The sequence below is a fragment of the Lepidochelys kempii genome, chromosome 4 (genome assembly GCF_965140265.1).
Source record: "Lepidochelys kempii isolate rLepKem1 chromosome 4, rLepKem1.hap2, whole genome shotgun sequence".
NCBI classification, from domain to species: domain Eukaryota; kingdom Metazoa; phylum Chordata; order Testudines; family Cheloniidae; genus Lepidochelys; species Lepidochelys kempii.
The window spans coordinates 91122814-91137428 of NC_133259.1; the positions used below are offsets into that span (position 1 = coordinate 91122814).

Below are 14615 nucleotides of genomic sequence, written 5' to 3' on the forward strand. Positions count from 1 at the left end.
TCTAACCAACAGACTCATACAGTTGTTGAATTAAAAAAAAACTTACTAATAAGCCCAGTTAGTAACTAGATGATTGGTGTGTAAACAGCCTGTTCAAGATTTAGTTAAGATTTTCAGTTGCTTACGGTATGTTACTGAAATGACAGCTGTTAATACACATATTTGACAGGTATTCTGGTTGCAAAGTGAGTTATATTAACTGAACGTTATTGCGCTCCATGCTTTTGTGAGAGCCTATTGGGTTTATTTCAGAACTGTTCTGTCTATAAACTACATAATGTAATGATGACTGAACCTTCTTGTAAATTCACTATCGTTCAATAGATTCAGTTCTTGTTCTCAAGTACTGCAAAATATGTTGACTCTGTTTGACTTCCTGTCTTAGTAACTTCATAACACTTTGTTTTTTGTAAGTTTTTTTAATTGCTAATATCTTTAAGAGTTTAGAATTTTTTTTTCAGATGGTATTGCAGAAATCTGAACAGAAGTAAGGCAGAGCAACTTCTCAGAGATGAGGTAAGTATTTGTATTATTGTATCAATCCAGCACAAAGTTGTTAACAAGTGGAATTCTCTTAAGCTGGCTCCTCTTATTAAAAATGAAATGATCAGTTAATTCTGACTCATGCAAATATCAGGGAGCACAAGTAAAAAGAAAGGCTTGGAGCCAAAATTGTCATTGTGCTTGGATTTCAGGATAAAGAAGGTGGTTTTGTGGTGAGAGATTCTAGTCAGCCGGGTCTGTATACGGTATCCCTTTACACAAAATATGGAGGGTAAGTTACTGTTGCCACTAATTACAGTTTCTGTTGTTTGAATTTGATTTGCATAGATACACGAGCTCATAAGTTACAAAAAGGAGATTAATTTGTTCAACAAAGAAATAAGACCAATATTTTAAAGGGTGAATGCCTAAAATTAGCCCCCTGAATCCACAGTTAGGCATCTAATTGTGTAACCTGATTATCAGAGGTGCTGAGCACCCACAACTGTTATTGAGATCAGTGCAAGTTGAAAGTGCTCAGCACCTCTTAAAATTGGACCATTTGTTGAAGTGGCTAACTTTAGGTATCCAACTTGGAAGTTTTGGCCTAAATTTTATAGCCTTGATAGTGCCTTTAAGACAAAGCCCCACTTTGGGAGTGGTGCAAATTCCTACTGCGCCAGAAGGGTCTCTGAGACACATTGTGCTTAAAAGCACTGCAGTGCCTCCAGGAGCTTCAGGGAGGGCAAGGAGAGCACAGCCAGTGATACCTTTGAAGTGGGTACACGTGCTTTAATCCCAAGGAACCAGTGATACTGAGCAATACATAGGGGTGAGCCCACTCATCACTGCTTCTTCTGGACACAGTACTGCCACTGTGGGTGCTAACTTTACACAGTCTTTGAGCTCCATGACCAAAGTGATTGTTTCCGGCTGCTGTATGGGGGGACAAAGCAGGTGGCCATTTGTTCTCTCTTATCCATCTGGCAGGGATAGATACAGTTTTATATGTATAGGTGATTTTATTTCCTATTTACCATGTACTTCTCTTCAGGATTCATTCCTAAAAATGCCATCATATTTTAATTCTTGTTTTTTAGAGAAGGTTCATCAGGAATAAGACACTACCATATAAAAGAAACAATGACATCACCAAAGCAGTACTATCTAGCAGAAAAACATCTTTTTAACACCATTCCAGAGATAATTGAGTATCATAAACATAATGCAGCAGGTAAATGCATCTGATTTTTCTGTCAAGTAAATAGAAGCAAATTGAATAGGAAGATGATGCGATCTTAACATAGGTTTCAGAGTAACAGCCGTGTTAGTCTGTATTCGCAAAAAGAAAAGGAGGACTTGTGGCACCTTAGAGACTAACCAATTTATTAGAGCATAAGCTTTCGTGAGCTACAGCTCACCTCATCTGAGGAAGTGAGCTGTAGCTCACGAAAGCTTATGCTCTAATAAATTGGTTAGTCTCTAAGGTGCCACAAGTACTCCTTTTCATCTTAACATAGTCTCTCTTCAGACCATAAATGCCCTTTAAAGGGACTATGGGCCTTTTACAAAATTTTCTGTTTATCGTGTCACTCGAAAATGTTTGTTAAAAAAATTATTCTTTCCGGTTCATGAATAACCTCTAAATTTTACACATTGAACAAACTCCTCATAATTAGGGAGTGTTCAGAACTATATAGTTGTTTCTTTTTACTGTACTCTCTTTTCATTAAATTTTGAATCCATCCAATATCTTTCATTAACTTACTACACAGTGGACTAGATCCCTGGCTAAGGTTTAGGAACAGACCGATAAGACAATGGAGGGGCTCCAAATGTGTTGTAAAGCTCACCTTTGCACTCCCCTGATCCTGACGCTGCTCTGTGCAATATTAGTACCCCAGAGTAACCTGAGGGCTTCAGCCAACACGAGGTACTAACAGATTCAAGGGTCTGAATAGGCAGCTGGGAATTGGTATATACATATCCCAGCAACACTGTCTATGCCAGCACTCAGGAAGGGGTGGTTTAGGAACCTGTACACCAGCCATATGGCACCAGACGATCCTGCTGGCACTGTGGTGATCCTGTAGCTGGTTATGCTAGCAGACAGAATCCACTGGCCATTTAGCGCACACTCCAGAATCTTGACCAGTGTACAGAAATTAAAACAATACAGTGATTTTCCCTCAAGTCCAGACAGTGGTTGATCCCATCTCAAAGGATGCTTACATCTTGCAAAGGATGCAAGATGCTTACATGAAATTTGAAGGGACCTGGGATCCCCTGAGAATTATCTGAGGAAGTTTGGTTATATTATTTGAATATAAATAATTCTAAAATAATAAATCTGGAAGCAAGATAAGTGCAAATTCCTCTCCTCCAAAACATAAAAATGATTCTTATTTATCATCATAATTTTAGTTCATTTAAAAAAAATTATTGACTTGGTTATTGTTCCCTCTATTTTATCCTTTATTCATTTAATGTCATTATCTTTTCCTAACCAGGTGTTAGGAGAATATTTAGTCAAAACGGAGTTTGAATAAAAGGGATTTTATGTGAGTGATTCCTGTTGTTATAAATGGGAGCTGCATGCACTACTCACCAAACATACTGATGAGACTATACCTTTCCAACTTGAGCTACAGTAGGTGCAGTCCCTCCTCAACAGCCAGTGGTGTTCAATTTATTAAGCTAATATTAAACATTCAAATTGATTTAAGAGTGTCCACATGCTAGATGCTAAATGTACATTATTTTAGCAATAAAAAATACAGAGAACTTGTAGGCCACATTTAAGAGTTCTTATTTTCAGAGGGGATGAATGCTGACAGATTCAATTTTTAAGAACATAAGAACGGCCATAATAGGTCACACCAAAGGTCCTAGCCCAGTATCCTGTCTTCCGACAGTGGCCAATGCCAGGTGCCTCGGAGGGAATGAACAGAACAGGTAATCATCAAGTGATCAAGACAAAGCGAAGATGTATACAATACATCAAGAATAAGTTCAATTCTTTTTTTTTCTAGAAGAAAGTACTGTCACTATATTCTCACTTTTATTTATTTATATATTCTATCCACCCACTTGCATTGACCTGTGACACAAAGTACCTTTTCTAGACTTGAAGAAGAGCTCTGTGTATGCTCAAAAGCTTGTCTCTTTCACCAACACAAGTTGGATTAATAAAAGATATTATCTCACCCACCTTGTCTCACTAATCCTGGGACCAACATGACTACAACTACTATATTCTCATGGTTATCCAGTATTATAATGCACAATAAAAATATGAGTGACTTGCTGCCTAACACTATTTTGGGGTAGACTATGTTCCATTTATAAATTTTCTCCAAATTTTAGGTCTTGTTACACGGTTGCGATACCCAGTGACTCCAAAGAAGAAGCCTGCACCAACTACTGCTGGGTTCAGCTACGGTAATAACACACCTTCATAAATATACACTAATTTCCTAGAAAGTGACATTGTGTAAATCTAAATTGACAAAATATATACTAAAAATGATGGAAATCTCTAATTTTATATTGTGACTGCCTGCATTAATGTTTTAAAGCCTCACAGGAAGAGTAGATATGGAATCCAGGTGTGTCAGTAAATGCAAGGACTACAATGCTCCTGAAGAAAGTGGTAGGAGGGTCTGTTCCTCCACAAGAATTCATTGCCCCCCTCTATTGCCCCTAGGGATGCCTGGAGATCTGCATGGTTAGAGGGTCATGCCCTTTCCTCCTTTGCAGGCCCTCAAACTCTTTCTACTACTTAAATTTGGCCATCCCATATTTTGTTTTAGCTTTCCATGGGGTGGGATGGAGTAGAATGATCTGGCTCATACTTAGCACATCAGACATTGTGCATCTCTAGTTTATGATGCTTAGATGAATTGACAAAATTTTAGTTTAGAGCAGTTTGCTGATTCAAGTCTAATACAAGTGATAATTCAATGTCAATCTATATAATAGGAGTCCAGGATTGGCACTCTGTATCACTCTGAAGCCTGTTATGTCTTAGAGAGTCAGTCTGAAACAATGGAAGCAGCTACAAGCATGGTTGAGGGTTCTTTTTGTTCAGAAAACCATCAGGTTCAATCATCACTGGATTTTGCAGTCTGCTACCATCCAATTTTTAAGTTCTCAGTCACTTTAACTTTATGAATTCCACCAGTACATCTATGCAGAGCCATCCCGTCCATAGGACGGACCGGGACAATTGGCTCGGATCCCACACTTTGGGGGGCCCTCACACTTTGGGATGCAGGGTCCAGGGTGGCATAGGGGGATAGAGGGGGGCATGGCACCAGCAGCAGTGAGCAACCCAGCCCCAGCCTGCTCCACCCTGCCTGCTCTCGGCATCGCTTGTGGGAGGGGGTGGAAGCTGGAAAGAGGCGGGCCGGAGGCTTGGGGAAAGGGATGGAGTGGGGGCGGGGTTTGGGCCAGAGGGTGGCGGGGCTGTCCTGGGCCCTGCACCCCCCTAGGTATGGCCCTGCACCTATCCCATGCCAACCCTCTTAGACCATTGTGATGTCAGAGGTAACTCAATAGACCACCATCCTTACTCTACAACTAATTTGCATGCCTCAGTTTCATTGGTTGTATGAGGGAGATTGCACAAATGGTGGATTAAGGTCATAGAATTTAAGGCCAGAAGGGATCACCAGATCACCTACTCCGACCTCCTGTATATCACAGGTCACCACACCGCCCAGCACCCACACAATAATCCCAATAATCCCTGAAATTAGAACAAGATATTACAGCCCTCAAGAGACTAAACTATGTGGATTACTTGGTCCAACTGCCACAGCTGTGTACCTAACTGCCACCTGCACAAATCAACACATCGCCCAGCACCACCCAAGAAATCAAAACAAGCATCCACACAACACAACCAGCATACACGATAAACCCAAACACACACAGCCCCTCTCTTCAGCACATACCCCTCATTCGCCACAAATCCACACAACTCTCCCAATGTAACACAACCCCCACACAAATCAATGCAGCCACCCACACAGCAACACAACCACTACACACAATAACCTCAGACACCACCCTGAAGCCTAGAATGTCTGTTTGAGTCAGTGTGAAGTGATGGAAACAGCTACAAGCATGGTTGAGAGTTCTTTTTGTTTAGAACGGATTTATGAAAAATAAACCCTGTCAAGCTAACGTGATCTTTTTTTGATGAGATTACAAGTTTGGTTGTACAAGGTAATAGTGTTGACATAATATACTTAGACTTCTGTAAGGTGTTTGACTTGGTACCACATGACATTTTGATTAATAAACTAGAACAGTATACAATTAACATGGCACACATTAAATGGATTAAAAACTGTCTGATAGGTCTGAAAATGTAACTTTAAATAGGGAATCATCATCAAGCTGCTTGGTTCCCAATGGGGTCCAACTTGGATCAATTCTTGGCTAATTAACATCTTTATCTATAACCCTGAAGAAAACACAAAATCATCACTGATAAAGTTTTCAGATGACACAAAAATTGAGCAAGTGGTAAATAATGAAGAGGACACTGATTCAGAATGAACTACATTGCTTGCTAAACTGGATGCAAGCAAACAGTATGCATTTTAAAAGTGCTAAATGTAACTGTATACCTCTAGGAACAAAGAGCATAGGCCAGGTTTACAGGATAGAGGACAGTGACTTTGAAAAAAATGCATGAGTTGTGGTAGATAATCAGGTGAATATAAGCTCCCAGTATGATGCTATGGCCAGAAGAGCTAGTGCAATCCTGGGATGCATAAAAAGGGGAATCTCAAATAGGAGTAGAGAGGTTATTTTACCTCTGGGTTTGGCACTGATGCTGGAACACTGTGTCCCGGTCTGATGCCCACAATTCAAGAAGGATGTTGATAAATTGTAGAGGGTTCAGAGAAGTGCCACAGGAATGGTTAGAGGATTAGAAAAATGTACCTTATAGTGACAGACTCAAGAGGTTCAATCTATTTAGTTTTACGAAGTTAAGATTAAGGAGTGACTTGATTATAGTCTATAAGTATCTCCCTGGGGATATGTATCTATATAGAAATATAAGTATCTACAATATTTAATAATGGGCTCTTTGATCTAGTAGAAAAAGACATAACATGATCCAATGGCTGGAAGTTGAAGCTAGACAAATTGAGACTGGAAATAAGGTGTACATTTTTAATGGTGAGAGTAATTAACCATTGGAACCATTTATCAAGGGTCACAGTGGATTCTCTATCACTGACCATTTTAAAGTCAAGATGAGATACTCTCTAGGGATTATTTTGGGGATGTTCTATGGCCTGTGCTATACAGGAGGTCAGGATAAATGATCACCGTGATCCATTCTGGCCTTAAAATCTATGAAAGAATATGACCAGGTTTAATCATCACTGGGATTCACAGTCTGTTACCGTCCAATTTGTAAGTTCTTGGCTTTTTTAAGCACACAACTTTATGAATGACACCCATGCAAGAGCATGAACTTTCGGTGACTAGTATTTAATTAATGGTTTAAAAAACAGAGTCTGATTTTGACCTCTGTTTTGGTTAAAATTTGTTGTAGGCTGTGGCTGTTTCACAATTTATGAGATACAAAGATTTTTAAAGTGGTTTTAAAGTACACCTAACTCTCAAAATTTACTAGTAGTATTTTCACACACTCCTCTGTCACTTTAGATCTAATATGTTCCCTATTATATTTTAACAGTCATTGTCTTTTCTTTCTTATAGAGAAATGGGAAATTAATCCATCAGAGTTGACCTTCATGAGAGAATTGGGGAGTGGTCTCTTCGGAGTGGTGCGCCTTGGCAAATGGAGGGCGCAATATAAAGTGGCCATCAAAGCAATCCGAGAAGGTGCAATGTATGAGGAGGACTTCATAGAAGAAGCTAAAGTAATGATGTGAGTTGCTATATAGTACTTAGCACTTATACCACAGGGCCCAGGTTTCTGGTACATATGCACTTCTTTATAAATAAAAAATTCTAGCCAGGTGAGATTTGTATAACTTCTTGGAGGGATGAAAGCTACAATAATGATATGTTTTAAATCTTTTCAGGAAGCTAACCCATCCTAAATTAGTCCAGCTCTATGGGGTCTGTACACAGCAGAAGCCTATTTACATAGTGACAGAGTTCATGGAACATGGGTGCCTACTGAATTACCTTCGACAAAAACGTGGACACTTTAATAAAGATACCCTGCTGACAATGTGCCAGGATGTATGTGAAGGGATGGAGTACTTGGAGAGAAACAGCTTTATCCACAGAGATCTGGTAATATCATATCAGCCTCTTTACTACATTTCTGATTTAGGCATTAATAGTTAAGGGTAAGAAACTGTTTCTATTCGAAACATATCTCTGTTTCAGTTACTCATAACTTTCTCAAAAATATATGCTATTGTTTAACTGGTTGTGTTAATATTAAGCAAAATCCACAAAATTGACCCATCTGGGACAGGGAGGAATGATTGAATCTGCATGGGCAGTGTATTAAAAACCTCCTAAGTGTTTTAATAAAATTATTATTGTCAATTCTGCACAGAAAATTATGCTTTCTAGTATATTAATTTCATTATTCAGAATTCTTACTAACCACAAAGTAATTTCTCCTGCTCATTTTATAATATGTCTGTCTCAGTAAGCAAATATATTTGCACTTAAAGAATTTATTTACATCTTTTCTGTTTCATCATTGACCTCGTGACTGATCTTAATGAAACATGTACCTTGGTGAGCAATGGGATGAGGTCTGGAAAGCTCTCTATATTAGTGTATCTTACACAGTGGTTCTAATAGGACACAGATTTAGATAACATGTAGGAGTCTAAGATAAGTAATATACTACTGTTCCTCTAAAACAGTGGCTCTCAGCCTTTCCAGACTACTGTACCCCTTTCAGGAGTCTGATTTGTCTTGCGTACCCCCAAGTTACACCTCACTTAAAACTACTTGCTTACAAAATCAGACATAAAAATACAGAAGTGTCACCACATTATTACTGAAAAATTGCTTACTTTCTCATTTTTACCATATCATTATAAAATTAATCAATTGGAATATAAATATTGTACTTGCATTTCAGTGCATAGTATATAGAACTGTATATACAAAGTTGTCTGTATGAAACTTTAGTTTGTACTGACTTTGCTAGTGCTTTTTATGTAGCCTGTTGTAAAACTACGCAAATATCTAGATGAGTTGATGTGCCCCCTGAAAAACCTCGGCATATCCCCAGGGTTACACGTGTAACCCATCTGCCTGTCAGAGTTGGCAGCAACAAGGGCCGGGTTCAGTATCTAGGGGTTCCGTTCCAATAACGCAATGCAAAACCGGCTCAAGCCCCCACCCAGTGACCTGGGACAAATATATACCACCCAACCGGGGCGCCTCTCACAAGCACAGAGTCCGAGTGTAGCAAAAGCCTTTTAATAACAGAGAGAGAAACAATGTGGCATTATGTTGGGGAAACACCACCAACAGGACTCATCACACAAACCATGAGCAAAAACCCACCCCAAACAAATTGCGCCATGTCCTTTCCCTTTGGTTCTTGAGTCCAGCAACCCAAAAGTCACCCAAAGTCCCAAAAGTCCAACAACCCAAAAGTCCCTGGTAAGTGCAGCCCCAGAGTTTGAAAGTTTATCTGCAGAGTTTTACCTCCCAGCCTGGGTGGAAATGGGGGTGTGTGTGTTAAAGAGTACCTTATGTGATCCAAAGCCAACTGCCCTGCCTCTCCGTGGGGCTCCGCTCCGCCAGCCGTCCCACAAGTTGCTCTGCTCCGCTAGCCGCTCTGCTCCATGAGCCATCCCGTGAGCCACTCCACCTATCCTGTAATATATCTTCAGACCCCCCCGCAACTTAACACAGCACTCAGTAACTTCAGCTCTTAGTAATTTTAGCTCTTTAGTGATTTCAGCTTGTAGTAGGGGAGCTTCAGTGCTGGTGCACCATTAGCCCAAAGTGAATTCAGCTCAGCATCCTGTAACAAGACTCCTAATAGAATAAAAATTAGCTCTGATATTCCACCATGGAGAGAGGAGAAGGTGCAATTGGTGTTTCAGGCCCTTACCAGGGGCTCATACCACCAGGTACTAATGCCTGTCCCCAGCCTCTTTCCATTCACTGGGAATTTGAACCCATGACTGTTGCCTAGCAAGTGCTGCTTAGTTGATGGCGAGTCCCTCCATCATAACAAAAGGCCAAGTACAGTTCCACTGTCCTTGATTCACATAATCAGGATAATAACAGTTTATTCTTTCTGCCTCTATAACAGAGAAACTGGGACTCCTACAGCAGCCAAAGTGACCATCTAGGCAGGGTGGGTGTGCCTATGCAAATGAGATCAGCCCCTGAAGTTCTTTTCCACAACTCGCCACCAGATGTCAGGAAGAGCTCATCCTGACTCTGCTTACACATGTACCCCTGGTTGAGAACCACTGCTCTAAAAAACTGTTGCATTTGAAACACTGCTTGCTTTAATAAAAGGGAGAATCAGATCATTAGAGTTGGTCTTCCTTTGTTGTATACTGTATGAATATGAATGACAGCTATACTAATGGTAATTTTCACTGGAGGCAACAAAATTATGTGTTTCTCAGAATGATGAACTTTGCTATATCATTAAGATATTAGGGTCTGATTCTCTTCTCACTTATACCCATAAATCAGGTGCAACACCACTGAAATGAGTTAGAACATGTGGCAAAAGAGACTAGGGCCTGAAAAGGTTCTGATGCACTAGAAATGAACAAAATGCTAAACAGCAGGGGTCCTGATTGTGATCATCACATTGAGTTTATACCTATGTAATTCCATTGCTTCAGAGGAACTATTCCTGCTTTACACTGGTGTAAGGGAGAATAGATTCATAGATTCATAGATATTTAGGTCAGAAGGGACCATTATGATCATCTAGTCTGACCTCCTGCACAATGCAGGCCACAGAATTTCACCAACCACTCCTAAAAAAGACCTCACACCTATATCTGTGCTATTGAAGTCCTCAAATTGTAGTTTGAAGACCTCAAGGAGCAGAGAATCCTCCAGCAAGTGACCCGTGCCCCATGCTACAGAGGAAGGCGAAAAACCTCCAGGGCCTTCCAATCTGCCCTGGAGGAAAATTCCTTCCCGACCCCAAATATGGCGATCAGCTAAACCCTGAGCATATGGGCAAGATTCATCAGCCAGATACTACAGAAAATTCTTTCCCGGGTAACTTGGATCTTACCCCATCTAAAAACCCATCACAGGCCATTGGGCCTATTTACCATGAATATTTAATTACCAAAACCATGTTATCCCATCATACCATCTCCTCCATAAACTTATCGAGTTTAATCTTAAAGCAAGATAGATCTTTTGCCCCCACTACTTCCCTCGGAAGGCTATTCCAAAACTTCACTCCTCTGATGGTTAGAAACCTTCGTCTAATTTCTAATCTAATAGACTCAGCCCCCATAGTTTTAGTTAAATGAAGTAATAAAATAATAAAGAATATAAGCAGATAAATCATGTCACCCAGTAGGTGTCTAATTTCTGAGCAAATTCTGATTATTTATACTGGTGTAACTCCACTGACTTCGACTTTGATTTATGCTAGCATAAGTGAAAAGAGGATCAGGCACTACATAGAGAAAATGAACATGCAAATAATGCAAGCATTGTGTTTATTTTCTCACTATAAATTATGATTGGGCTTCACAACAACAGACCCAATTGTACAGTTATTATTCATGCAGAATTCCTATCAAATTCAATGTGAGTTTTCTCTGAATAGTGATTGCAGAATTTATCCCAATATACAATAAACAGAATTTCATCTAATCATGTTCTTATTTTGATTTTTCCTCATCATTAATATACATAATTATTCCCTTTGCAGGCTGCCAGAAACTGTTTAGTGAATGAGTCAGCAGTGGTGAAAGTGTCTGATTTTGGAATGACAAGGTATAGCCAAGTTGACATACTTATTTGCAATGGTTTTTGAATGGATTTGGCATAACATGTGTTCTTGCACTTGAGACATTACATCACTTTAAAATTACAGACAAAAGTGACATTTCTTTCTCCAGGTAACTAACTTCTCTTATTTCCAGTGGTTTGTAAATTTCTCCCTCTCAAAAACTTACTTATTTTGTGGTTGCAGTGTGATATTTTCTTACTTTTTAAAAAAATAGGAACAGCACTATGATGCAACTTGTTTTATGGTGCATTATTGTGACATGCAGTTTAGCACATCTTACATATAGATGGAGGAAGGAGTTGTAGCTTCCACCCTGCTCTGAACAGAATATACAGACTAGGCTCAACCCTTTGTTGTGCATCACTTATGGAGACTGGGCTTCTTAACAATGGGTATAATGGGCCATAATTGGTTGTAAAGTGTTTTGAAATTCTTGAAGTATTGTTATTATGAGAACTCAGACACATTTGGACAATTAGGCTCTCTCTTCTTGCACTATCTCAAGGAATAAAGTTGGACAAAATTTGTTCATGAAAAAAAAAACAGAAAAAAAAAAAGAAAACCTTCACATTTCTGGCTCCTGCCATTTTCCAAATCTTCTTATGACAGAAGATTCTCTAAACAGAATCTGAAAATTATGTTGATGATGCACAAAGCACAATAGAATCTAGTCTTCAGTAGATGTAGTCAGACTGGAGGGTTAGCAGTTGTAACACCTTATTTTTGCAAATAAAGAAAACAGGACACACTGGCCCCAGATAGCCTGGATCTGAGTAAACAGTGACGCAGGAATGCTGGGAGGCACAGTGCCACAGGGTGGTACAATTTCTCTTGGAGTTTCTTTACACTTCTTGCCAGCTCCACTGACGGGTCCCTGTGGGGGCACTATGAGGAAGCAATCTGAGAACAGGGACTTTGCAGTTTGACAACAACTGGCACTCTCAGTGTGCCTGGCTCCTTTCACCCTTCCCATCTACTCAACCTGTGCACCCACATGATATCTGAACACAAACTGTCCCATGAGCACCAGATCTCTGTTGAGTAAGAAATTGGCATTTTACAGCAGTGGTTCTCAAACTTTTGTAGTGGTGACCCCTTTCACACAGCAAGCCTCTGAGTGCAACCCCCCTTACAAATTAAAAAACACTTTAAAAATATTTAAACACTATTATAAATGCTGGAGGTGAAGTGGGGTTTGGGGTGGAGGCTGACAGCTTGCGACCCCCCAGGTCATAACCTCACGACCCCCTGAGGGGTCCTGACCCCCAGTTTGAGAACCCCTGACCTACAGTATGAAACTAATAACTACAAGGGAAGACTATGCAACAATGAGAAAAGTTAACAGAGGCATAAATAAAACCTTAGCACTATTACTGAAGTTATTTTCAAATATACTTTATGATAATAACAATCACTAACCACTAGGTGGCAACGTGAGCTCCTTGAAATAAATGGTTTCAGAGTGGTAGCCATGTTAGTCTGTATCAGCAAAAAAACCGAGTACTTGTGGCACCTTAGAGACGAACAATTTTATTTGGGCATAAGCTTTCGTGGGCTAAAACCCACTTCATCAGATGCATGCAGTGGGAAATACAGTAGGAAGATATATATACACATGAAAAACTGGGTGTTGCCATACCAACTGTAACGAGACCAATTGTTAGGATATAGATATTCAGGCCTGTCCATAAAGGCCAAACTCTAAGAATTTAGGTGTATTCTTATTACTTGGCTAGTTAGAGGTATGAAAGAAAGAATCAAAATCACTGTCTGCCAGTGTAAGGTCCTTCTCTTACTGTGACAGTCTGAGGCCCTGTTCTTAGGCTAAGGCCTTTGGCTAAGTAACAGAGGCAGCCATAAGCTGGGAAGCGACTGGTCACCTCCTCACATTCCAAACTAGTCACATTGAAATAAGGTGCTATTGGGCTGTTAGGAATACAATTCTGTGAGCTGTAGCTCACGAAAGGTTATGCTCAAATAAATTGGTTAGTCTCTAAGGTGCCACAAGTACTCCTTTTATTTTTGCAAATCCTGTCCTGATAATGTTCATTGCCTCCAGAGAAAGGGAAGTGCCTAGAAAATGTAAGAGGCAACTTAGTTTGATAGCATCCTGTCTGGCAAGAACTCACTTATCAATAGCTGGATGTGAAATCCTCACTTCTGTATTTGTCATTATAGTTCCCACTTTGCTATTGTTTGTCTGTATAATCTCTGTCTGGTTCTGTGATTGTTCCTGGCTGCTGTATAATTAATTTTGCTGGGTGTAAACTAATTAAGGTGGTGGGATGTAATTGGTTACATAATCATGTTACAATATGTTAGGATTGGTTAGTTAAATTTCAGTAAAATGATTGGTTAAGGTATAGCAAAGCAGAACTCAAGTTTTATTATATAGTCTGCAGTCAATCAGGAAGTGTGGGTGGGTGGGTGAAATGAGAACAGTGAATGGGGGTGGGGAAATTGGAATCATGTTTGACTAAGGGCAGGAATGGGAACAGGGACACAGGTGTAAGGCTCTGTAGTGTCAGAACTGGGAAGGGGGACACTAAGGAGGGAAGCTGGAATCATGCTTGCTGGAAGTTCATCCCAATAAACATTGAATTGTTTGCACCTTTGGACTTCAGGTATTGTTGCTCTCTGTTCATGCGAGAAGGACCAGGAAAGTAAGTGGGTGAAGGAATAAGCCCCCTAACACCAATTAATTAAGGTGGGCTCTTATCAGCAGAAGAAAAAAAAACAAACCTTTTGTAGTGATAATCAGGATGGCCTATTTCAAACGGTTGACAAGAAGGTGTGAGTAACAATAGGGGGGGAAATTAGCATGGGGAAATAGTTTTTACTTTGTGTAATGACCCATCCACTCCCAGCCTTTATTCAAGCCTAATTTAGTGGTGTCCAGTTTGCAAGTTAATTCCAATTCTTCAGTTTCTCATTGGAGTCTGTTTTTGAAGTTTTTTTTTTGTTGGAGAATTGTGACTTTTAGGTCTGAAATTGAGTGACCAGGGAGGTTGAAGTGTTCTCTGACTGGTTTTTGAATGTTATAATTCTTGATGTCTGATTTACGTCCATTTATTCTTTTGTGTAGAGATTGTCCAGTTTGGCCAATGTACATGGCAGAGGGGCAATGTTGGCACATGATGGCATATAT

At 39.9% G+C, this 14615-nt stretch overlaps 1 protein-coding gene across 7 annotated transcripts in view; it reads left to right on the top strand.

Moving 5' to 3' along the window:
- The window catches only part of TEC (tec protein tyrosine kinase), a 97946-nt gene that overhangs the window by 73383 nt on the left and 9948 nt on the right, over positions 1-14615 (top strand). For all 7 annotated transcript variants that reach the window (XM_073342106.1, XM_073342099.1, XM_073342104.1 and 4 more), the window contains 7 exons: positions 462-516; positions 696-775; positions 1584-1717; positions 3850-3924; positions 7231-7402; positions 7560-7776; positions 11387-11451. In XM_073342106.1, the coding sequence (XP_073198207.1) occupies positions 462-516; positions 696-775; positions 1584-1717; positions 3850-3924; positions 7231-7402; positions 7560-7776; positions 11387-11451 (798 nt within the window). The remainder of the gene's footprint in view (positions 1-461; positions 517-695; positions 776-1583; positions 1718-3849; positions 3925-7230; positions 7403-7559; positions 7777-11386; positions 11452-14615) is intronic.